The following is a 26,016-nucleotide window of genomic DNA, read 5'->3' as shown; positions in this document are numbered from 1 at the left end:
GCACAGCCCACACAGTGGTACATACACAGCACAGCCCACACAGTGGTACATACACAGCACAGCCCACACAGTGGTACATACACAGCACAGCCCACACAGTGGTATATACACAGCACAGCCCACACAGTGGTATATACACAGCACAGCCCACACAGTGGTATATACACGCACAGCCCACACAGTGGTACATACACAGCACAGCCCACACAGTGGTATATACACAGCACAGCCCACACAGTGGTACATACACAGCACAGCCCACACAGTGGTACATACACAGCACAGCCCACACAGTGGTATATACACAGCACAGCCCACACAGTGGTATATACACAGCACAGCCCACACAGTGGTACATACACAGCACAGCCCACACAGTGGTATATACACAGCACAGCCCACACAGTGGTATATACACGCACAGCCCACACAGTGGTACATACACAGCACAGCCCACACAGTGGTATATACACAGCACAGCCCACACAGTGGTACATACACAGCACAGCCCACACAGTGGTACATACACAGCACAGCCCACACAGTGGTACATACACAGCACAGCCCACACAGTGGTATATACACAGCACAGCCCACACAGTGGTATATACACAGCACAGCCCACACAGTGGTATATACACAGCACAGCCCACACAGTGGTACATACACAGCACAGCCCACACAGTGGTATATACACAGCACAGCCCACACAGTGGTACATACACAGCACAGCCCACACAGTGGTATATACACAGCACAGCCCACACAGTGGTATATACACAGCACAGCCCACACAGTGGTATATACACAGCACAGCCCACACAGTGGTATATACACAGCACAGCCCACACAGTGGTACATACACAGCACAGCCCACACAGTGGTATATACACAGCACAGCCTACACAGTGGTATATACACAGCACAGCCCACACAGTGGTATATACACAGCACAGCCCACACAGTGGTATATACACAGCACAGCCTACACAGTGGTATATACACAGCACAGCCCACACAGTGGTATATACACAGCACAGCCCACACAGTGGTATATACACGCACAGCCCACACAGTGGTATATACACAGCACAGCCCACACAGTGGTATATACACAGCACAGCCCACACAGTGGTATATACACAGCACAGCCCACACAGTGGTATATACACAGCACAGCCCACACAGTGGTATATACACAGCACAGCCCACACAGTGGTACATACACAGCACAGCCCACACAGTGGTATATACACAGCACAGCCTACACAGTGGTATATACACAGCACAGCCCACACAGTGGTATATACACAGCACAGCCCACACAGTGGTATATACACAGCACAGCCTACACAGTGGTATATACAGCACAACCCACATCTCATCCCCCCGATAATGGCTCCACACTCTCCTCACCTTTCCTCTTGCCTGCGCTGCTCCTGTCTCGGCGGCTGCAGTCTGCCCGGGACACAGCAGGTGTGTGATGATATGACGTCATCGTGCACCCGCAGTGTCAGAGGCAGAGCGGGGAATGATGGGAGAGGGAGCGTCCATCATTGCATTGAACTATACTGGCGTCATAGACGCCGGTATAGTTGAATGCGGCGGCGGCACTGGCGGGAGTAGGGGGGATAGAGTGCAGCGGCCCACTACTGGCACCGGCCCTTCTAGCATTTACCAGAAGTGCCCGATGGCCAGTCCGGCCCTGGTCACCGCCCACACACTTCCCTCCTCCTGAACTGCAGCGTTTCTCGGACCCACAAACGCAGCAAAACTGCAGATATGTTTTACATCTCAATGAAAGTGTAAGGCCGGAGTCACACTACAGCGAGATACGGCCGAGTCTTGCAGGTTAAATACAAGTTCTGGCACCGGCACTCCGGAGCGGAGCGGAGCGTGCCGCTCCATGTATTGCTATGCGGCCGCACGCTCCGCTCCAGAGTGCCGGTGCCAGAGTTTGGTTTTAACCCGCGAGACTCGGCCGTATCTCACTGTAGTGTGAATCCGGCCTAAGGGTGCAGAAACGCTGCAGTTCGGCACAAAAGAAGTGACATGCTGCGGAGAAGAAAAAAAGCTGCGTTTCGGTGCAGCCTTTTCCGCAGCATGTGCACAAGTCTGCGGCTCCCATAGACTTACATTGGTTGTGAACAACACTGTGGATTTGATGCAATTCCGTACGGCAAAAAACGCTGCAGATCTGCAATCAAATCCACAACGAGTGCACACAGCCTTAGCATTTAGTGAGCCTAGCAAAAAGGCAAGCAAAAAACAAGTGTGGGATTGCACTTTTTTTGCAATTTCATCATACTTTGAATTTTTTTCACATTTTCTACTACACGATATGGTAAAACCAATGGTGTCGTTCAAAAGTAGAACTTGTCCCGCAAAAGATAAGCCCTCACATGGCCATATTGACGGAAACATTATGGCTCTGGAAAGAAGGGGAGCGATAAACGAAAAAAAGCTCCAGGGGTGAAGGGGTTTAGAAACATGGATATGGACATATCTATGGAAATAGATAAATAGATATATCTGTATGTATCCATCTATCCCATATCTATCTAATTCTATCTATCTATCTATCTAATATCTATCTATTATCTATCTAATATCTATTATCTATCTAATATCTATCTATTATGTATCTATCTATTATCTATCTAATATCTATCTATTATCTATCTATCTATTATCTATCTATCTAATATCTATCTATCTATCTATTATCTATCTATCTATTATCTATCTATCTATTATCTATCTATCTAATATCTATCTATCTATCTAATATCTATCTATTATCTATCTATCTATCTATCTATCTATCTATCTATCTATCTATCTAATATCTATCTATTATCTATCTATCTATCTATCTATCTATCTATCTAATATCTATCTATCTATCTATTATCTATCTATCTATTATCTATCTATCTAATATCTATCTAATATCTATCTATCTATCTATCTATCTATCTATCTATCTATGTGTAATGGAGTGTGGGTTGGACAAATGTAAAAGAGGAGTTGGACAGAAATGACACCACAAATCTTTTTGAAGAGAGAGGAGGGGGAGGAGAGAGGGGTTTGAGTGTGTTTTTGGAGTGGGTGTGCTAGGTTGGGACTTAGTGGCAGTGCAAAGCATCATGGAACTTGTAGTATTAGGGCACAATGAGGAAGTTGTCGATTAACCTCATGAGAGCTGAATCCAGCACTGAAGATGTGCTGCTACAGCATGATAACAGCTAATATTGCTAAAATAAACACAGTAGATGTTTTCAGTGGCACATAATAGCAAGATTTATGAAAAAAAAATAAAACTTTATAGTAGTGGATAACTTCTTTAACAAAAAAGTGTGAAACAACTGAAATTATGTCTTATATTCTGGTTCCTCAAAGTAGCCACCTTTTGCTTTGATGACTGCTTTGCACACTCTTGGCATTCTCTTGATGAGCTTCAAGAGGTAGTCACCGGGAATGGTTTTCACTTCACAGGTGTGCCCTGTCAGGTTTAATAAGTGGGATTTCTTGCCTTATAAATGGTGTTGGGACCATCAGTTGTGTTGTGCAGAAGTCTGGTGGATACACAGCTGATAGTCCTACTGAATGGACTGTTAGAATTTGTATTATGGCAAGAAAAAAGCAGCTAAGTAAAGAAAAACGAGTGGCCATCATTACTTTAAGAAATGAAGGTCAGTCAGTCCGAAAAATTGGGAAAACTTTGAAAGTGTCCCCAAGTGCAGTTGCAAAAACCATCAAGCGCTAAAAAAAAAAAAACTGGCTCACATGAGGACGGCCCCAGGAAAGGAAGACCAAGAGTCACCTCTGCTTCTGAGGATAAGTTTATCCGAGTCACCAGCCTCAGAAATCGCAGGTTAACAGCAGCTCAGATTAGAGACCAGGTCAATGCCACAGAGTTCTAGCAGCAGACACATCTCTACAACAACTGTTAAGAGGAGACTTTGTGCAGCAGGCCTTCATGGTAAAATAGCTGCTAGGAAACCACTGCTAAGGATGGGCAACAAGCAGAAGAGACTTGTTTGGGCTAAAGAACACAAGGAATGGACATTAGACCAGTGGAAATCTGTGCTTTGGTCTGATGAGTCCAAATTTGAGATCTTTGGTTTCAACCACTGTGTCTTTGTGCGACGCAGAAAAGGTGAACGGATGGACTCTACATGCCGGGTTCCCACCGTGAAGCATGGAGGAGGAGGTGTGATGGTGTGGGGGTGCTTTACTGGTGACACTGTTGGGGATTTATTCACAATTGAAGGCATACTGGACCAGCATGGCTACCACAGCATCTTGCAGCGGCATGCTATTCTGTGCGGTTTGTGTTTAGTTGGACCATCATTTATTTTTCAACAGGACAATGACCCCAAACACACCTCCAGGCAGTGTAAGGGCTATGTGACCAAGAAGGAGAGTGATGGGTGCTACACCAGATGACCTGGCCTCCACAGTCACCAGACCTGAACCCAATCGAGATGGTTTGGGGTGAGCTGGACCGCAGAGTGAAGGCAAAAGGGCCAACAAGTGCTAAGCATCTCTGGGAACTCCTTCAAGATTGTTGGAAGACCATTTCCGGTAACGACCTCTTGAAGCTCATCAAGAGAATGCCAAGAGTGCAAAGCAGTCATCAAAGCAAAAGGTGGCTACTTTGAAGAACCTAGAATATAAGACATAATTTCAGTTGTTTCACACTTTTTTTGTTAAGTATATACCGTATATACTCGAGTATAAGCCGAGATTTTCAGCCCAAATTTTTGGGCTGAAAGTGCCCCCCTCGGCTTATACTCGAGTCACGGTAGCGGTGGGGTCGGCAGGTGAGGGGGTGAGGGCGCTGAGGCATACTCACCTAGTCCCAGCGATCCTCGCGCTGTCCCTGCCGTCCCACGGGCTTCGGCGCTGCAGTTTCTTCCTCTCTTCAGCGGTCACGTGGGACCGCTCATTACAGACATGAATAAGCGGCTCCACCTCCCATAGGGGCGGAGCCGCTTATTCATTTCTCTAATCAGCGGTGCCGGTGACCGCTGATAGAGAAAGAAGCTGCGGCACCGAAGACAGGAGGGGACAGCGCGAGGATCGCCAGGACTAGGTGAGTATAGCATATTCACCTGTCCTCGTTCCAGCCGCCGGGCGCCGCTCCATCTTCCCGGCCGGCGCCTCCATCTTCCCGGCGTCTCTGCTCTCTGACTGTTCAGGCAGAGGGCGCGATGACGCATACAGTGTGCGCGGCGCCCTCTGCCTGATCAGTCAGAGCAGAGACGCCGGGAAGATGGAGGCGCCGGAACGAGACGCCGGGAGCTGCAATCAAGGGAGGTGAGTATGTGTTTTTTTTTCTTTATTGCGGCAGCGGCGGCACAAATTTATGTGGAACATCTATGGGGCACAGTGAACGGTGCAGAGCACCGTATATGGCACAGCACAGCTATGGGGCACAGTGAACGGTGCAGAGCACCGTATATGGCACAGCACAGCTATGGGGTACAGTGAACGGTGCAGAGCACCGTATATGGCACAGCACAGCTATGGGGCACAGTGAACGGTGCAGAGCACCGTATATGGCACAGCACAGCTATGGGGTACAGTGAACGGTGCAGAGCACCGTATATGGCACAGCACAGCTATGGGGCACAGTGAACGGTGCAGAGCACTGTATATGGCACAGCACAGCTATGTATGGGGCACAGTGAACGGTGCAGAGCACCGTATATGGCACAGCACAGCTATGGGGTACAGTGAACGGTGCAGAGCACCGTATATGGCACAGCACAGCTATGGGGCACAGTGAACGGTGCAGAGCACCGTATATGGCACAGCACAGCTATGGGGTACAGTGAACGGTGCAGAGCACCGTATATGGCACAGCTATGGGGCACAGTGAACGGTGCAGAGCACCGTATATGGCACAGCACAGCTATGGGGCACAGTGAACAGTGCAGAGCACCGTATATGGCACAGCTATGGGGCACAGTGAACGGTGCAGAGCACCGTATATGGCACAGCACAGCTATGGGGCACAGTGAACGGTGCAGAGCACCGTATATGGCACAGCACAGCTATGTATGGGGCACAGTGAACGGTGCAGAGCACCGTATATGGCACAGCACAGCTATGGGGCACAGTGAACGGTGCAGAGCACCGTATATGGCACAGCACAGCTATGGGGCACAGTGAACGGTGCAGAGCACCGTATATGGCACAGCACAGCTATGTATGGGGCACAGTGAACGGTGCAGAGCACCGTATATGGCACAGCACAGCTATGGGGCACAGTGAACAGTGCAGAGCACCGTATATGGCACAGCTATGGGGCACAGTGAACGGTGCAGAGCACCGTATATGGCACAGCACAGCTATGGGGCACAGTGAACGGTGCAGAGCACCGTATATGGCACATCTATGGGGCACAGTGAACGGTGCAGAGCACCGTATATGGCACAGCTAGGGGGCACAATGAACGGTGCAGAGCACTATATGGTTCACACCTATGGGGAAATAATGAACGGTGCAGAGCACTATATGGCACAGCTATGGGGAAATAATGATCTATTTTTATTTTTGAAATTCACCGGTAAATGCTGCATTTCCACCCTAGGCTTATACTCGAGTCAATAAGTTTTCCCAGTTTTTTGTGGCAAAATTAGGGGGGTCGGCTTATACTCGGGTCGGCTTATACTCGAGTATATACGGTAATTCCACATGTGTTAATTCATAGTTTTGATGCCTTCAGTGTGAATGTACAATTTTCATAGTCATGAAAATACAGAAAAATCTTTAAATGAGAAGGTGTGTCCAAACTTTTGGTCTGTACTGTATATATATTTTTTTTTTAGAATATTATTAAGGCTGTATAGTAATATAATATTTTATATGGAGAATATAATAGAAAAAAAATACTATGATACACAATAAAAATAATGCAGCATAATGCTCTATGAGACGCTACATTCCCTTGTCCCCGCGGACGCTCCGCTATTATGTCAGACATTGAATGCTTCACATTCTAGTGAATTTTTGCGCATTTCCAAAAGTCGGGAGCGGCTGGCTGATTAAATTAATTCTTATTTAATAGCTTGACTTTCATCTGGCTGCCTCGTCGTTGGTAGTAAACAGTGCCGCGATGTTGTAAAAAAAAAATGCGGCTACATTGTAGAACCATTTACATATAAACCTGTTTCTAATTTGCATGTCAACAATTAACACTTTTTTTTTCCAGGAACGAAGTCTGTGAAGTTTGAGCTCCGTGTGATATATACAATAGAATTTTACATTTTTTTTAAAGGATTTTATTTTAATATCGGGTGTCTATAGTGTTGCTTTTATTATTTTCAGCGTGAAAACTGCTTATCTTGGCTCAGGCAGCAAGTTCTTCCATTAATTAACGCTAAAAAAAAAAAATTGAAGCTTCTTAGCCAATGTAAAATATTTTTTAATGTAATATATTTTATTGTGAAAAATACCACACACGTAAATGTCTGCTGTGCAAAATCATTGTGGTTCCTGCTTATAATGGAAGCCTCTAATGAATGGATGTGCGAAAAAAAAAGGTATTCCTCCCCCCCAAAAAAATGCAGGCTGGATAGATTGCTGATCATGGGGGAACCGACCACTGGGACACCACCACCCCACACCAAGTGGTTCCGAAATCATGGAACCTCGAGAATGAGCTTGAATGGTGGGTGTTCAGGTGTTTGGACCCTAAATATTAGGGATAACAACATTTTTTGATTGCAGGTGGAAGACATTCTCCGAGACAAGATCACTGCACACTGGAAGGACTTCTACAAGGCGATCCAGTCATGCGACACCAAAGGATCTGGAATGATCAGCAGGGACCAGTTGAAGAGAGTCCTTCAGTCATACTGTCCTTCAGCGTCAGATGATCACTGTCAGATGTACGGTGCAGACTAATACATTTGGTATGACGAAGGCCGGCTTCTCATATCTGACAATGTTCAGACCAGCCGTGGTTCTCCTGACCCAAGCAGCCTGATGACCATAGGTCAGGAGACCCACGGCCAAGCCGGACATTGCGGCCTGAGGCTACGCGGTGACTTTGGTTGCCCAATCTTCCCTTATCGTGCCTAAACATTTACTCCAAAGATGGTTTTCCTGGAACGTCCCACTCCCCAGTCTGCTGACTTCCCGGTTGATGGGTGGGCGGGCGCTCCTGCTTGATTGACAGTTCAGACCCACTGCTGGATTTTTTGGAGATCTCTTTTTCTTGCCATTTTAATGAGAACCTCCACAAAAACAACAACCCAGTCTTTAATTTTTCTGATATTACATTCAGTTTTCCGATTTTGATACCTTTTTGTACTTTTCAGGATTTTTGATCAATACAATTACGGCTCTTCTGATGGCGTGCCGATCTCGCAGTTCCTGGGCGATTTGGGCGTGTGCGTCTCTTGCGCTGGTGACACCAATGGCGTAAGCACGGAGATTTTTGAAAGAAATCATTTCCAAGAAGAATTAAGGCAGGTTGATCATTCAGACAGGTAACTTAAGTCATGGCCTTATCGCTAAAATAAGAGCAACCATGATTCCCATTCAGTCAACTTATATGCTATTTTTGTACACAAGATGCCATGAAGCTCCATAATCTCGTTTGTCTCTGTTGCAAAATATTACAGTATTATTGCAGCCCTTTACTTTCTACCTGCTGAGAGCAAGATAGATAGATAGATAATAGTGTAATAGATGATAGATAGATAGATAATAGTGTAATAGATGATAGATACATAATAGATGATAGATAATAGATAGATAGATAATAGATAGAAAGATGATAAATAATAGATGATATATAGATAATAGATAGATGATTGATAGATAATAGATAGATAATAGAAAATTGAAAGATAATATATAATAGATAGATAGATAACAGATAGATAGATAGATAATAGATAGATAGATAGATAGATAATAGATAGATAGATGATAGATAGATAGATAGATAGATAATAGATAGATAGAACATAGAAAGATAATAGATAGATAATAGACAATAGAAATATAATAGATTAATAGATAGATAATAGATAGAAAATAGAAAGATAATATATAATAGATGATAGATAATAGATAGATAATAGATTATAGATAGATAGATAATAGATAGATAATAGATGATAGAATAGATAGATAGATAATAGATAGATAATAGATAGAATAGATAGATAGATAATAGATAGATAGATAATAGATAATAGATGATAGAATAGATAGATAATAGATGATAGAATAGATAGATAATAGATAGAAAATAGATAATAAATAGATAATAGATAGATAATAGATGATAGAATAGATAGATAATAGATAGATAATAGAAATATAATAGATTAATAGATAGATAATAGATAGAAAATAGAAAGATAATATATAATAGATAGATAGATGATAGATAATAGATTATAGATAGATGATAGATAGATAATAGATAGAAAATAGATAGATAATAGATGATAGAATAGATAATAGATAGATGATAGATAATAGATATATAATAGATGATAGATAGATAATAGATAGATTATAGATAATAGATAGATGATAACATAGATAGATAATAGATGATAGAATAGATAGATTATAGATGATAGATAAAATAACTAGAATATCTTGTCGAAAAAGAGAATTTCAAGCTGTCTATAAAAGTATCTTAATTTATTTTTAATTTATTATTCATTATTAAATAAAGATTATTATTATTATTATTAACGTGCTGTGATTGCAGCAGCCTCAGCATTAGATAAAGTGGTTACCGTATATAAGTTTACTAACTCTATAAAGAGAAGGAGGGTGGACTTTATCCAAGACCGATCTCAGTAGCTCCAACTATGATTTTTTTTGGCCAGATTTCCCCCTCGTAGTTTATTCCTTGTATCCATGTCACAGTCTGAACTTCCTGACTTGTATTTCATTTATTACAAGAATGAAAGAGATTGACAATCAGGCCAGCAACCTGATCAGGAAGATTACCGTGGATGAGGCGATCGACAAGTTAAAGGACTGCGTCACCAAACACGAGTTTTCCATCAAGGAAAGTTTTCTCGCCTGCAACAAACAACCAAATGGAAAAGTCACCAAAAATGATTTCAGAAAGGTAAGCTTGGCCTTGTGCCAGTGAAGATCGGCCGAGAATGGCAGCAGAGTTAGCCGAGTGATTGATCCATTGAGTCACTATGGTGGACGCTCTGTTGACTCTAGCTATGACGTTTTCACTGAGTGTTTATCGGGTTAATCTGGAAGCGGGAGGGAAGGAGTACACGAGTTTGCCGGTCGCACCCTGTAGATGGGCTTTTATCTTGTGACTGTCTCACTTTGTGACCTTATAATGATCGTGTTGTCAACGGAACACGGGACGGTCTGCCCGGTCTATCATTGTCTACGGCCATTTAATCTCTAACCGGTTGGAAGCCAACTTTTCAAAGATCATCCAAATGTATATGGAATAAAAAAATAATCAGAGGCTAATTAGAGCGATTCACCCGTTCTCCCACACCCCGTACAATCCTCATTGGCCTATCACGCGTCAAATCCATTTAATCGTGAGATATTACATAATAGCGATCACAGGTTGACTCGGGGCTCGCGCTGATCAAAAGGCTCGTTCTGTTGTACCGCGAGACTTCTTAGCACAGTGCCAAGTTGTTAGTGAGAGATTTCTCATTCTGGTTAACACATCACGTAGCCCCACGAGCCACAAATCATCCTCTTTATACACTTCGCAATTAACACTTACTGCAAAAAAAAAAAAAAGAGAAAAAATACACAACGCGGTAGATGGAAAAGAGCGATCTGCCACATAAGCTCCAATAAAAAAGGAAAAAAAAAAGATTTGATCCCAATTAGTGATGAAATCATAGTTAAAAAAAAAAATTATTTAAAATGTCTCTTTTTATTGCAAATCAATAAAGAAAACTGCTTAAACAATAACATTTGTATTGTTGGTGTCTATTTTGTGATTATTTAGATAGTACGGGGGGATACTGGCGCTTATTTTAGAGGCAATGACCCATGGCAAAAAAATATGCAAAGTACCTTATACTGGCTAGACCGGAGATCTGTCTGTAGACCGCACTGTTTCAGGGTTTTTGCCCCTCATCAGTGCAGTGGTTATGTAGGAAAGCTGTAGGACAACCATTAAAATATCTCTAAGATACATGTAATTATAGGAAATGACTGAATGTCATAATGTCTAATCACGCTAACAACTTCCAAAGATCAGCTCCATGGCACTTTGTTTTTAGCTAAAGGCCAAGAGTTTGAGGAGTTAGACTAGCTTATTCATTAATGATACTTATTAAACCCCCTGTTAATCCAGTGTCAATGTTCAGGTGGTCCTCACTGGTCTTTTATTTCCTTGGAGTGATAATGGCCGTACTAGCACTTAACCACGTCTGTATTGCCGTGCTTGCGAACACTTGAGTCACACTTTTCTACTCGGAAACTCCACCTTATGGAAATTAGCATAAGCACCTCCCTTTTGGGGGACTCGATTTGTGGATAAGTCCCGTTAAAATCAGGATTTTTGGCAGGTGTCATTTACATATAATCCATTATTTATAGGCCTTGATTGAGAGTTTATCGACTCCGACTAGTTTACTGTTATTAGGGTCTTCATTTACACCCGGGGTCTTAACCTAAAATAGGACCAGGGCCGCTTGGCAAATTCACATTAGTGCACAGACTGCATTGTGGCTGGGGTTACACAGCACGACAGAAGTTGCATGGTCAAAGTTAATTCTGTGTAGTTGGCACATTATTTTGCCGTACAAGTAAATGGTTTTGCATTGCGATGCCTAGTGTACGGTGACCCCACAACCCCCTATACACAGTATGGTGGCCCCACAGGTCCTCTGTAATGAAGTATGATGGCCTCACAGCTCCCTGTATAAAAGATGATGTCTACAGACAGTAGTTCCCGTATGTACAGTATGATGGCCCCGACAGCTCCCTATATACAGTATGATGGCCGACAGCTTCCTATACACAGTATGATGGCTCCCACAGCTCCACGTATATAGTATGATGGCCCACATGTCCTCTCTAATGCAGTATGATGGCCTCACAGCTCCCTGTATAAAAGATGATGTCTACATAGTTGCCGTAGGTACAGTATGATGGCCCCACAGCTCCCTATATAGAGTATTATTGGCAACAGCTCCCTATACACAGTATGATGGTTCCCACAGCTCCATGTATACAGTATGATGGCCCACATGTCCTCTCTAATGCAGTATGATGACCTCACAGCTTCCTGTATAAAAGATGATGTCTACATAGTTGCCGTAGGTACAGTATGATGGCCCCACAGCTCCCTATATACAGTATGATGGCCGACAGCTTCCTATACACAGTATGATGGCTCCCACAGCTCCATGTATACAATATGATGGCCCACATGTCCTCTCTAATGCAGTATGATGACCTCACAGCTTCCTGTATAAAAGATGATGTCTACATAGTTCCCGTATGTACAGTATGATGGCCCCACAGCTCCCTATATACAGTATGATTGGCAACAGCTCCCTATACGCAGTATGATGGCTCCCACAGCTCCGTATATACAGTATGGTTACCCCACAGCTCGCTGTATGAAAGATGATGTCTACATAGTCCCCCTTTGTGCAGTATGATGGCTCCACAGCTCCCTATATAGAGTATGATGGCGAAAAGCTCCCTATACACAGTATGGTGGCCCCACAGGTCCTCTGTAATACAGTGTGATGATCCCACAGCTCCCTGTATAAAGGATGATGTCTACATAATCCCCCTTTGTACAGTATGATGGCCCCACAGCTCCCTATATGGAGTATGATAGCCTGATATCTCCCTATACGCAGTATGGTGGACCCACGGATCCTCTGTAATACAGTTTGACGACCCCAAAGCCCCTATATAAAGTATGATGTCCATATAGTCTCCCTATGTACAGTATAATGTCCTCACAGCTCTCTATATACAGTATGCTGGCCCCACATCCCCCTATATGCAGTATAATAACCCCACCACTCATTATATACTGTATAATTTCTCTAAAGCCTTCCTACATATAGTATAATGCCTCCTTAGCTCTTATCTCCTGTCATGCGGATTGCCTGTTGTCCGTCTTTGTTGCTTGGAGATCCTCTACAGCGAGAATAGGCAGCGCCAGGCGCGCTGCGTGACGTCATTCAGTAGACGCGGCCACCCAGAGCATGTTATGCGACCCCCTCTGCTAATCTGTCATGTGGCCGGGTCAGACTTTGATGCTACCTAAATCAGCTGTGTCCTCTATCCTCATGCTCACAGTCCTATTTGGAGCTGTAAGACAGCTGACTGCAGCAGGAGCCTCCCCCCACTTCCCTCTCCATTTTAGGACAAGAGATCACTAAGCCCCACCCCATTAGTTAAAGAGACAGCGCTTCAGCCCACCACCTTCTTAAAGACGGAAATATTGAGGATAATAACCCCTCTTTTCTCTGTAGGATTTCTACAAGGATCATGCAGAAAGTGCTGGAGACTAAAAACAGAGGAACAATATAATTTTCCTGGGGTTATCAAAACGGCCCCATGCCATGCGACCATTTAGATTTAGTAGTTGTTTGGGGGGGGGGGTCCACCTATAAGACCAGGGTAAACTTTGTTAAATCTGGTAGATCCCTTTAAATTTATGGGGCAGGTATAAAACTTTTTATTTTAATTTTATTTTAGTGTAACATGTAAAAAAAAAATAGGTATTTCTTGAAATGTATTTATTTTTAGATCCCCCCGCTAGGTATTAGATTTGCATATTTACCTCCGCGGAGCATAAGCCCATACATATGTGCGCCCTAATTTAAATTATTTATGACTGCATTAACAACTTATAAAGATTTGTTGTCTTAAAGAAAATAAAGAATAAAAAAAAAAATACACATTCCCCTGCTGTCAAGCACGGAAGAAATGAAAATGTTCATTTTGGATGGCTGCTGTCATTCAACCAGTTAAGTCTCCCGAAATAATTCATTACATCTCATCTGTCAAGTCCTCGTTATGTAAGATGCTTCTTCTTCTCGGGAGAAGGGAGATATTTTACCCACGAGACCCGAATGAAACTTTTGAAATAAAAAAATAAAAAAATAATAATAATAAAGTTACGGAATTTTTTTGTGGTTCCCTGTGGCGGTATTTTTTTTTTTTCCCCAACTCCTCGGAGAGCGCGTTCCATTCATTAACACATTTTGAAATACTTTATATCATATATCTCCTCTCTGTAAATTCCTCGGCTCTTCTGTCTGTTATCTGGCAATTTGCACCTTCGGAAATTGGCACATCCGCAGCCGCTACATGTATCTGAATTTGTACGACTCCTTTTCCGCAGGTTCTGCAAGATCACGAGCTGCATCTAGATGAGGAGCAATTTAATGCCTTAACTAAAAAATTGGGATTTACAAAAGAAGGCCTTAGTTATCTGGATTTTGTGTCATTATTTGAAGGTATGACTCCTTTAAATAGCATATGATGCGTCGGGTATATAGTAAAAAAAAATGTAAATCTCTTAATATTAGAATAAGGTTGACAAATGGTAAAATGTAATCGCATAAATATCTTCTATTATTTTAGTTACATGTGAAGACACATCATTTTCTATCAAACTCATGTATTAGAAGGCAGAGACGCTTTCTTACCGTCTCTGCCTTCACATTTATACAGTATAGGAAGCACTGACAGTGCTTCCTTCTCTGGACCCAGTGAAATCTGATAACTGCAGGGAGGGAGAATTTCTGCGTCCTAGGTCAAACAGGCTAAATTTCTCCTGTAACTGGGGCTAATATATCTTCCCCAGTTACAGGGAAAATCATGTAAAAAATGACATGTTGAAAATGCCCCCCAAAGATCTTTAATGACTTTATCCAGGACACAAAGTGAGAAATGAATGAATAAATAATTAATGAAAACAGGAAGAAAAAAGCTGTTACTAGCCGTTCCCCCATTGAAAAAAAATGGGAAAAAATTAACCCATTCATCATGAAAATCAGATACAAAAATTATATTTGACTATCCGAAAGAGAAAAATATCTACAGCTCTTAAAACCGAATGTACGAAAAAAATCGAAAATGTGCTTGGTCCGGAACGGGGGAGAAATGGCCCGCTCCTGATCTGGTTAATGTGCCTTACTCCACCTCCTATGTCATTTCTCTGCACAACTAAATTAATATACAAGATATTTTTTGTGATTGCATGTTAAAATTTCCAACCCTTATCAGCTTGTTTTTCTCTGACGGCGTAGCTGTAAATGATGTGGGAAAATATCTGTCTTGGAGAGAACACCGCATAAATCTTATCATATTAAAGCTGTCTTTACAGTGGTTGCACCACCAATAAATCACATATTCGCTGTTAGATTTTAATGTTTGCCATTTACGTGCTGTTAGAAGATGATTGAATGAAGAGTAATTATTTGCATAGTGTGGCGCCACCTGGTGTTCAGTGTAAACAGCAATGAGCACGTCCATCAAATAAAACTAGCGGACACACATGCCCAGTCACTCTCCCTACCTAGCTTCTTGCCTGCTTGTCTGAAAAGGAGCAGAGCCTGTGTGCTGATACACAGGCTCTGCTCCTTTCCTGACAAGCAGGCAAGAATAGCAGTATAGCTGAGAAGACTGTAAGTAAAGCTTATATTGTCAGCTGCCAGATGAGGAAGGAGACTGATTCTGCTTAGAAGCCACACTTCCAAAATGAAAAACAAGAATTTGTTTAAAAGAAAATGATAGAAATACTAAATATTACTGAAATAGTTTATTGTCCATAATATATTTTATTCTTAGTCCCATCGGGGGATGGACCTGGGGAGAAGTTACATAATAGGCCCAACCATCGAGTGAATCAGGCGAAGTGTCATTACATGACCGCGGAAGAGTGTCTCAGCCAGATGCTGGATAAACTGAGAGAAGGGTATGGGGTAAGTACGGATGTGTATTATGGGAGACCGAGGTAGTCCATATAAATGGAGACGGTCGGCCCCATGTACGCTGATGCCTCGTCTCCAATCTGATTTTCTAATCTTTAGGACACATACAGCGCCTTTTACAAGATGGACAGCAACCGGGACGGCCTCATTACAATGCATGACTTCCGTCACCTGCTGGACAGCTTCATGTTCCTCATCAGTCAGAAGGAATATGAGCGTCTCCTCCACCTCCTCGGACTGAATCTAATGTCCACCCTAAACTATCCCGAGTTCCTGAACTTACTACAAAGGCAGGAGAAAGAGGACTACCCGCCATGGCTCAACTCGCTCTACAGGTACCTACAGTATATCTATACGCCTATGTATAACGCCTGAACAAATGATAACTGACCCAACTGTGGTAGTGCCGCATTCCTGGGATACATTTAGGTCACACACATTCTACGTCTAGAGAAAATTTGAAGATACCAGGAGAAATGTTTAAAACTCTTAAATCCACATTAAAAAATGATGGCACTACTGAGATTCTGATCATGCCCTCTACTAATGTATAATGCAGAATTTTGGAGCATTATGACCCCTTCAGCACAACCAAATGAGTACAGGACCACTGACAAGAACACCTAAACACATACAGACACCCACCAGATCGGACCCATAAAGAAATGCAGACCCCGTAAATAAATATAGGGCTCAGACCAAAAATAAAGGTCTCTGTCTCTCTACAGGAAGTTGGGGCGAGTCTGCCTCTCTATAGAAAGTTTGTGGCGAGTCTCTGTCTCTGTACAGGAAGTTGGGGCGAGTCTCTGTCACTACAGGAAGTTGGGGGCGAGTCTCTGTCTCTCTACAGGAAGTTGGGGCGAGTCTCTCTATAGGTAGTTGGGGCGAGTCTCTGTCTCTTTACAGGTAGTTGGGGCAGGTCTCTTTCTACAGGTAGTTGGGGTGAGTCTCTCTACAGGTAGTTGGGGCGAGTCTCTGTCTACAGGAAGTTGGGGCGAGTCTCTGTCACTACAGGAAGTTGGGGGCGAGTCTCTGTCTCTCTACAGGAAGTTGGGGCGAGTCTCTCTATAGGTAGTTGGGGCGAGTCTCTGTCTCTTTACAGGTAGTTGGGGCAGGTCTCTTTCTACAGGTAGTTGGGGTGAGTCTCTCTACAGGTAGTTGGGGCGAGTCTCTGTCTACAGGAAGTTGGGGCGAGTCTCTCTCTACAGGTAGTTTGGGCGAGTCTCTCTATAGGTAGTTGGGGCAAGTCTCTGTCTCTTTACAGGTAGTTGGGGCAGGTCTCTTTCTACAGGTGGTTGGGGTGAGTCTCTACAGGTAGTTGGGGCGAGTCTTTGTCTACAGGAAGTTGGGGCGAGTCTCTCTCTACAGGTAGTTGGGGCGAGTCTCTGTGTCTCTAAAGGTAGTTGGGGTAAGTCTCCGTCTCTACAGGTAGTTGGGGTGAGTCTCTCCACAGGTAGTTGGGGGCGAGTCTCTGTCTCTCTACAGGAAGTTGGGGTGAGTCTGTCTCTCTACAGATAGTTGGGATGAATCTTTCTCTCTACAGGTAGTTGGGGCGAGTCTCTGTCTCTCTAAAGGTAGCTGGGGGAAGTCTCCGTCTCTACAGGTAGTTGGGGTGAGTCTCTCCACAGGTATTTGGGGGCAAGTCTCTGTCTCTGTACAGGAAGTTGGGGCGAGTCTCTGTCTCTCTACAGGTAGTTGGGGTGAGTCTCTGTCTACAGGTAGATGGGGCGAGTCTCTGTCTACAGGAAGTTGGGGCGAGTCTCTCTCTACAGGTAGTTGGGGCGAGTCTCTGTCTCTCTAAAGGTAGCTGGGGTAAATCTCCGTCTCTACAGGTAGTTGGGGTGAGTCTCTCCACAGGTAGTTGGGGGCGAGTCTCTGTCTCTGTACAGGAAGTTGGGGTGAGTCTCTGTCTCTCTACAGGTAGTTGGGGTGAATCTCTCTCTCTAGAGGTAGTTGGGGCGAGTCTCTGTCTACAGGTAGTTGGGGCAAGTCTCTCTACAGGTAGTTGGGGCGAGTCTCTGTCTCTCTACAGCAAGTTGCGGCGAGTCTCTGTCTCAACAGGTAGTTGGGATGAGTCTCTGTCTACAGGTAGTTGGGGGCGAGTCTCTCTACAGGTAGTTGGGGCGAGTCTCTCTCTATAGGTAGTTGGGACGAGTCTCTGTCTCTACAGGTAGTTGGGGCGAGTCTCCATCTCTACAGGTAGTTGGGGGCGAGTCTCTCTACAGGTAGTTGGGGCGAGTCTCTGTCTCTCTACAGCTAGTTGGGGGCGAGTCTCTCTACAGGTAGTTGGGGGCGAGTCTCTCTCTCTACAGGGAGTTGGGGGCGAGTCTCTCTCTCTACAGGTTTTTGGGGCGAGTCTCTGTCTCTCTACAGGAAGTTGGGGGCGAGTCTCTGTCTCTATAGGAAGTTGGAGCAGGTTTCTCTACAGGAAGTTGGATCAGATCTCTGTCTCTACGGGAAGTTGGGGTGGTTTTTTTTTCTATAGAAAATTGGAGGTGGGTCTCTGTCTCTCTACAGTCAGGGGGGACTGGTATCTACCTCTCTGCAGATAATGTCTCTGCAGGACGTGTGGGTGAGTTTTTATGTCTGCAGTCAGTAGGGAGTGGGTTTTCATCACTGCAGGAAGTGTGGGTGGATCTTTTTCTTTACATGAAGTTCGGGCAGTTCTTTGTTTCTCTACAGTAAGTTTTGGAAGGTCTTTCTCTCTTCAGGAAGTTGAGGTGGGTATTTATCTGTACATGAAGGGGGTTAGTATTTGTCTCTCTAGAAGAAGTGTGGGCGGGACTTAGTCTCCCTGCAGGAAATGTTAGTGAGTTTTTTCCTCTATAACAGGAAGTGGGAACTGTTTTTCGTCTCTACAGGAAGAGTGGGCAGGTCTTTGTCTCTACAGGAAATGGGTGTTAGGTTTGTACAGAATGTGGGGGCGGGTCTTTATCTTTAAATTAAATTAAGTTCAGGAGGATATTTATCTCTTTACAGAAAGTTTGGGAGGGTTTTTCTCTCTACAGGAAGTTGAGGTGGGTTTTTGCCCCTATATGAAGTGTGGAGGGTGTCTTTCCCTCTACAGGAAGTGGGGGCGGGTCTTCACATCTCTACAGGAAGTGGGGGCGGGTCTTCGCATCTCTACAGGAAGTGGAGGCGGGTCTTTGCATCTCTACAGGAAGTGAGGACTATTTTTCATCACTCATCTCCTGTCCTCACGCTTGTCAATCTTCATACTGGCATAGCATAGAGACTTTCAGCTTACATCAGGCACATTCATAGAATACTGACAAGCGCAATCCATGCTGCTATGATGGATAAAGCGCATCCCAGCACCTATAGTACTGGCAGAAAGCTGCTAAAAAAGAAAAAAAATTGTTGAAGTCTTTGCATATTAACCCAACTCTGATGTTTGGGTTGTGAGTGCCCCGAGACTATGCATTTCATCTGGATTTCTGCTCCTTCATCAGTATCTCTCGGTAGTGCAGACTATGGCTTTAGGCCTGTAACTTCAAGGGGTCATATCTCAGCTTAAAAGTAAGATATTAAAAAATGGTTTTCAGATTTTCTGATTACACTAATAGGCCTTTTCTTACATTTCTTCTGGATGCTCTTCTACACGGGGTGACCATTTTTAGTGGGAATCCTTCTCCAGAGTGGACAGATATGGAGGGGGGGAGATGATGCGTCACTCGATAACTCTTCCTGTCTGATAACGTTATTTGCAGACTATAGCGTTACTTTGCAGGATAATTGCCGTTCGCGCGACATATTGTAGCAGCAGCCCTGCCTCCAGCTCCTACATGAATACATCTCCGTTAATTAATACCAGCTCTTTTCATTTCTCGGAGGCCCAAGCAAAGCCAGGACTGCGCAGATCTGGCCTGTGAGCAGGCTCATTACTATCTCGTTACAAAGGCACAAGGCAGATGGCACGACTTAGCCAAGGTAAAAAATGTGTGACTTAATTCATTAATCCAGTGCTTGTTCGCAGCGTCAGCAGCCCTGCGCAACACCTCGTCCTCCGGGATACGTCTATCAGCTGGCGAAATAAAGGAATGACACAGATTTATTCAAATGAAGCCCTAAAAGGACCAAAAACGCAGCCCATACGGAGTTAAAGAGGTTCATTCATTTATTTTTTCAAGGATCATCATTACCCAAATAGATTAGCTGATCGCTGAGATCTCACTGATCGCTAGACCCAGAATCCTTTGCCCACTTCCTGTAGGAGGAGCCTAATGCTCGCGGCCACTCCAATCCTTTTTGTGCTACTGATAAAAGCAGTTGAGCCCCATACAAGGCTGTTTTCGGCCTCATAAACATTAAACCCTTTAATTTTTGCACTTTTTGGTTTTTGTTTTTCTGGCAGCACAGCCATTCGAGGGCTTGTTTTTTTGCTCCATGAGTTGTAGTTTTAGGCACCACCATTCATTTTTCCATATAACGGAGTGAAAATAGGAAAAAAAATTCCAAATGTATTGAAATAGTTAAAAAAATTTAATTTTGGCATTGATTTTTTTTTTATTGGGGGAGGGGTTTTTACCGTTTGCTCATTATGTGGTGAAAATGATCTCATGTTGTGATTCGACAGGTCACTAGTACAATGACTATGATACATAGCTTCTTCTAATTTAAGTGGTGAAAAAAATGTGAAAAATGTGTCAAAATTTTGTAGAAAAAAAATTGGTTTGTGTCACCATTTCTGGAAACTTGTAATTTTTTTTTCTATTTTGTGCTACGAACCAAAAAAACATAAATCAAATATGTCATCGATATCAGATTGGTGAGGGTGCAACACCCGGCAGCCTCACTGATCAACTGTTTCCAGGTGCAGGTGGCGGCAGGATGTGATCAGTTGCGGAGTTGCAGAGCGCAGCTCCTTAACTGATCACACCAAGAGCAACTGATCAACGGGAGTGCCAGTTGTGTCACACCCCACACCAAACTGAATTTGATTGTTTCCTAAAAATAGACCATCAAGATAAGAGTATTGGACAATCCCTTTAAACAAGAGCTCCTGGTCCTGCTCCATACATGCGGATCTGATATAAGATTAAGTACTACGTACATTTTCGGGAAGGTGTTAATTGGAGATTAATTGTTCCCTCCATTGTTATGCTGTGCTATCAGGCAACACAGTGTGCAGTAATCAACGCACATACAGTGATATGGCAATAACCCAAAAACAATAGAACAAGCTCTGAGACGTGGAATCTCTGTAGACCGCAATACCTGAACCTATCCTCACACAACTAAAAGCAGCAGTGGATTGCGCCTAACACTACCTATGCAACTCGGCACTGCCTGAGGAGCTGACTAGCCTGAAGATAGAAATACAAGCCTGACTTGCCTCAGAGAAATACCCCAAAGGAATAGGCAGCCCCCCACATATAATGACTGTTAGCAAGATGAAAAGACAAAACGTAGGAATGAAATAGATTCAGCAAAGTGAGGCCCGATATTCTAGACAGAGCGAGGATAGCAAAGAGAACTATGCAGTCTACAAAAAACCCTAAAGCAGAACCACGCAAAGGGGGGCAAAAAGACCCACCGTGCCGAACTAACGGCACGGCGGTGCACCCTTTGCGTCTCAGAGCTTCCAGCAAAAGAGAATAGCACAGCTGGACAGAAAAAACGGAAACAAAAACAAAGTAACACTTATCTAGCAGAGCAGCAGGCCACAGGAAAGATGCAGAGCTCAGATCCAACACTGGAACATTGACAAGGAGCAAGGAAGACAGACTCAGGTGGAGTTAAATAGCAAGGCAGCCAACGAGCTCACCAAAACACCTGAGGGAGGAAGCCCAGAGGCTGCAATACCACTTGTGACCACAGGAGTGAATTCAGCCACAGAATTCACAACAGTACCCCCCCCCCTTGAGGAGGGGTCACTGAACCCTCACCAGAACCCCCAGGCCGACCAGGATGAGCCACATGAAAGGCACGAACAAGATCTGGGGCATGGACATCAGAGGCAAAAACCCAGGAATTATCCTCCTGAGCATAACCCTTCCATTTGACCAGATGCTGGAGTTTCCGTCTAGAGACACGAGAATCCAAAATTTTCTCCACAATATACTCCAATTCCCCCTCCACCAAAACAGGGGCAGGAGGCTCCACAGATGGAACCATAGGTGCCACGTATCTTCTCAACAACGACCTATGGAATACATTATGTATGGAAAAGGAGTCTGGGAGGGTCAGACGAAAAGACACCGGATTGAGAATCTCAGAAATCCTATACGGACCAATAAAACGAGGTTTAAATTTAGGAGAGGAAACCTTCATAGGAATATGACGAGAAGATAACCAAACCAGATCCCCAACACGAAGTCGGGGACCCACACGGCGTCTACGATTAGCGAAAAGCTGAGCCTTCTCCTGGGACAAGGTCAAATTGTCCACTACCTGAGTCCAGATCTGCTGCAACCTGTCCACCACAGAATCCACACCAGGACAGTCCGAAGACTCAACCTGTCCTGAAGAGAAACGAGGATGGAACCCAGAATTGCAGAAAAATGGAGAGACCAAGGTAGCCGAGCTGGCCCGATTATTAAGGGCGAACTCAGCCAACGGCAAAAATGACACCCAATCATCCTGGTCAGCAGAAACAAAACATCTCAGATATGTTTCCAAGGTCTGATTGGTTCGTTCGGTCTGGCCATTAGTCTGAGGATGGAAGGCCGAGGAAAAAGATAGGTCAATGCCCATCCTACCACAAAAGGCTCGCCAGAACCTCGAGACAAACTGGGAACCTCTGTCAGAAACAATATTCTCAGGAATGCCATGCAAACGAACCACATGCTGGAAGAACAAAGGCACCAAATCAGAGGAGGAAGGCAATTTAACCAAGGGCACCAGATGGACCATTTTAGAAAAGCGATCACAGACCACCCAAATGACCGACATCTTTTGAGAAACGGGAAGGTCAGAAATGAAATTCATCGAAATATGTGTCCAAGGCCTCTTCGGGACCGGCAAGGGCAAAAGCAACCCACTGGCACGTGAACAGCAGGGCTTAGCCCTAGCACAAATCCCACAGGACTGCACAAAAGCACGCACATCCCGTGACAGAGATGGCCACCAGAAGGATCTAGCCACTAACTCTCTGGTACCAAAGATTCCTGGATGACCAGCCAGCACCGAACAATGAAGTTCAGAGATAACTTTACTAGTCCACCTATCAGGGACGAACAGTTTCTCGGCCGGACAACGATCAGGTTTATTAGCCTGAAATTTCTGCAACACTCTCCGCAAATCAGGAGAGATGGCAGACACAATGACTCCTTCCTTGAGGATACTCGCCGGCTCAGATAACCCCGGAGAGTCGGGCACAAAACTCCTAGACAAAGCATCCGCCTTCACATTTTTAGAGCCCGGAAGGTACGAAATCACAAAATCAAAACGAGCAAAAAATAACGACCAACGGGCCTGTCTAGGATTCAAGCGCTTGGCAGACTCGAGATAAGTAAGATTCTTATGATCAGTCAATACCACCACGCGATGCTTAGCTCCCTCAAGCCAATGACGCCACTCCTCGAATGCCCACTTCATGGCCAGCAACTCTCGGTTGCCCACATCATAATTACGCTCAGCAGCAGAAAATTTCCTGGAAAAGAAAGCACATGGTTTCAACACTGAGCAACCAGAACCTCTCTGTGACAAAACCGCCCCTGCTCCAATCTCAGAAGCATCAACCTCGACCTGGAACGGAAGAGAAACATCTGGTTGACACAACACAGGGGCACAGCAAAAACGACGCTTCAACTCCTGAAAAGCTTCCACGGCAGCAGAAGACCAATTAACCAAATCAGCACCCTTCTTGGTCAAATCGGTCAATGGTCTGGCAATGCTAGAAAAATTACAGATGAAGCGACGATAAAAATTAGCAAAGCCCAGGAATTTCTGCAGACTTTTCAGAGATGTCGGCTGAGTCCAATCCTGGATGGCCTGGACCTTAACCGGATCCATCTCGATAGTAGAAGGGGAAAAGATGAACCCCAAAAATGAAACTTTCTGCACACCGAAGAGACACTTTGATCCCTTCACGAACAAGGAATTAGCACGCAGTACCTGGAAAACCATTCTGACTTGCTTCACATGAGACTCCCAATCATCAGAGAAGATCAAAATGTCATCCAAGTAAACAATCAGGAATTTATCCAGATACTCACGGAAAATGTCATGCATAAAAGACTGAAAAACAGATGGAGCATTGGCAAGTCCGAACGGCATCACCAGATACTCAAAATGACCCTCGGGCGTATTAAATGCCGTTTTCCATTCATCTCCCTGCCTGATTCTCACCAGATTATACGCACCACGAAGATCAATCTTAGTAAACCAACTAGCCCCCTTAATCCGAGCAAACAAGTCAGATATCAATGGCAAGGGATACTGAAACTTAACAGTGATCTTATTAAGAAGGCGGTAATCAATACACGGTCTTAGCGAACCATCCTTTTTGGCTACAAAAAAGAACCCTGCTCCCAATGGTGATGACGATGGGCGAATATGTCCCTTCTCCAGGGATTCTTTCACATAACTGCGCATAGCGGTGTGTTCAGGCACGGACAAATTAAATAAACGACCCTTAGGGAATTTACTACCAGGAATCAAATTGATAGCACAATCACAATTCCTATGCGGAGGTAGGGCATCAGACTTGGGCTCTTCAAATACATCCTGAAAGTCAGACAAGAACTCTGGGATGTCAGAAGGAATGGATAACGAAATAGACAAAAATGGAACATCACCATGTACTCCCTAACAACCCCAGCTGGTTACCGACATAGAGTTCCAATCTAATACTGGATTATGGGTTTGTAGCCATGGCAACCCCAACACAACCACATCATGCAGATTATGCAGTACCAGAAAGCGAATAACTTCCTGATGTGCAGGAGCCATGCACATGGTCAGCTGGGCCCAGTACTGAGGCTTATTCTTGGCCAAAGGTGTAGCATCAATTCCTCTCAACGGAATAGGACACCGCAAAGGCTCCAAGAAAAATCCACAACGTTTAGCATAATCCAAATCCATCAGATTCAGGGCAGCGCCTGAATCCACAAACGCCATGACAGAATACGATGACAAAGAGCATATCAAGGTAATGGACAGAAGGAATTTGGACTGTACAGTACCAATGACGGCAGAGCTATCGAACCGCCTAGTGCGCTTAGGACAATTAGAAATAGCATGAGTGGAATCACCACAGTAGAAACACAGCCTGTTCAGACGTCTGTGTTCTTGCCGTTCAACTTTAGTCATAGTCCTGTCGCACTGCATAGGCTCAGGTTTACTCTCAGACAATACCGCCAGATGGTGCACAGATTTACGCTCGCGCAAGCGACGACCGATCTGAATGGCCAAGGACATAGACTCATTCAAACCAGCAGGCATAGGAAATCCCACCATGACATCCTTAAGAGCTTCAGAGAGACCCTTTCTGAACCAAGCCGCCAGTGCAGATTCATTCCACAGAGTGAGTACTGACCACTTCCTAAATTTCTGACAATATACTTCTACATCATCCTGACCCTGGCATAAAGCCAGCAAATTTTTCTCAGCCTGATCCACTGAATTAGGCTCATCGTAAAGCAATCCAAGCGCCTGGAAAAACGCATCAACATTACTCAATGCAGGGTCTCCTGGCGCAAGAGAAAACGCCCAGTCCTGTGGGTCGCCGCGCAAAAAAGAAATAATAATCAAAACCTGTTGAATAGGATTACCAGAAGAATGAGGTTTCAAGGCCAGAAATAGCTTACAATTATTTTTGAAGCTCAGGAACTTAGTTCTGTCACCAAAAAACAAATCAGGAATAGGATTTCTTGGTTCTAGCATAGATTTCTGATCAATTGTATCTTGAATCTTTTGTACATTTATAACGAGATTATCCATTGAGGAGCACAGAGCCTGAATATCCATGTCCACAGCTGTGTCCTGAAGCACTCTAATGTCTAGGGGGAAAAAAAAAAAAAAACTGAAGACAGAGCTGAGGAAAAAAAAATGATGTCAGGACTTCTTTTTTCCCTCTATTGAGAATCATTGGTTTGGGCTCCTTGTACTGTTATGC

At 44.1% G+C, this 26,016-nt stretch overlaps 1 protein-coding gene across 2 annotated transcripts in view; it reads left to right on the top strand.

Annotated features, from left to right (window-relative positions):
* EFCAB6 (EF-hand calcium binding domain 6) overlaps nucleotides 1-26,016 on the top strand; it is a 124,225-nt gene that overhangs the window by 66,666 nt on the left and 31,543 nt on the right. For both annotated transcript variants that reach the window (XM_069763367.1, XM_069763368.1), the window contains exons 14-20: nucleotides 7,744-7,904; nucleotides 8,337-8,507; nucleotides 9,949-10,120; nucleotides 14,363-14,477; nucleotides 15,814-15,947; nucleotides 16,056-16,291; nucleotides 19,790-19,886. In XM_069763367.1, the coding sequence (XP_069619468.1) occupies nucleotides 7,744-7,904; nucleotides 8,337-8,507; nucleotides 9,949-10,120; nucleotides 14,363-14,477; nucleotides 15,814-15,947; nucleotides 16,056-16,291; nucleotides 19,790-19,886 (1,086 nt within the window). The remainder of the gene's footprint in view (nucleotides 1-7,743; nucleotides 7,905-8,336; nucleotides 8,508-9,948; nucleotides 10,121-14,362; nucleotides 14,478-15,813; nucleotides 15,948-16,055; nucleotides 16,292-19,789; nucleotides 19,887-26,016) is intronic.

This window comes from Ranitomeya imitator, chromosome 4, assembly GCF_032444005.1.
Source record: "Ranitomeya imitator isolate aRanImi1 chromosome 4, aRanImi1.pri, whole genome shotgun sequence".
NCBI lineage: Eukaryota > Metazoa > Chordata > Amphibia > Anura > Dendrobatidae > Ranitomeya > Ranitomeya imitator.
This window is presented reverse-complemented; position numbering and strand designations above follow the sequence as displayed.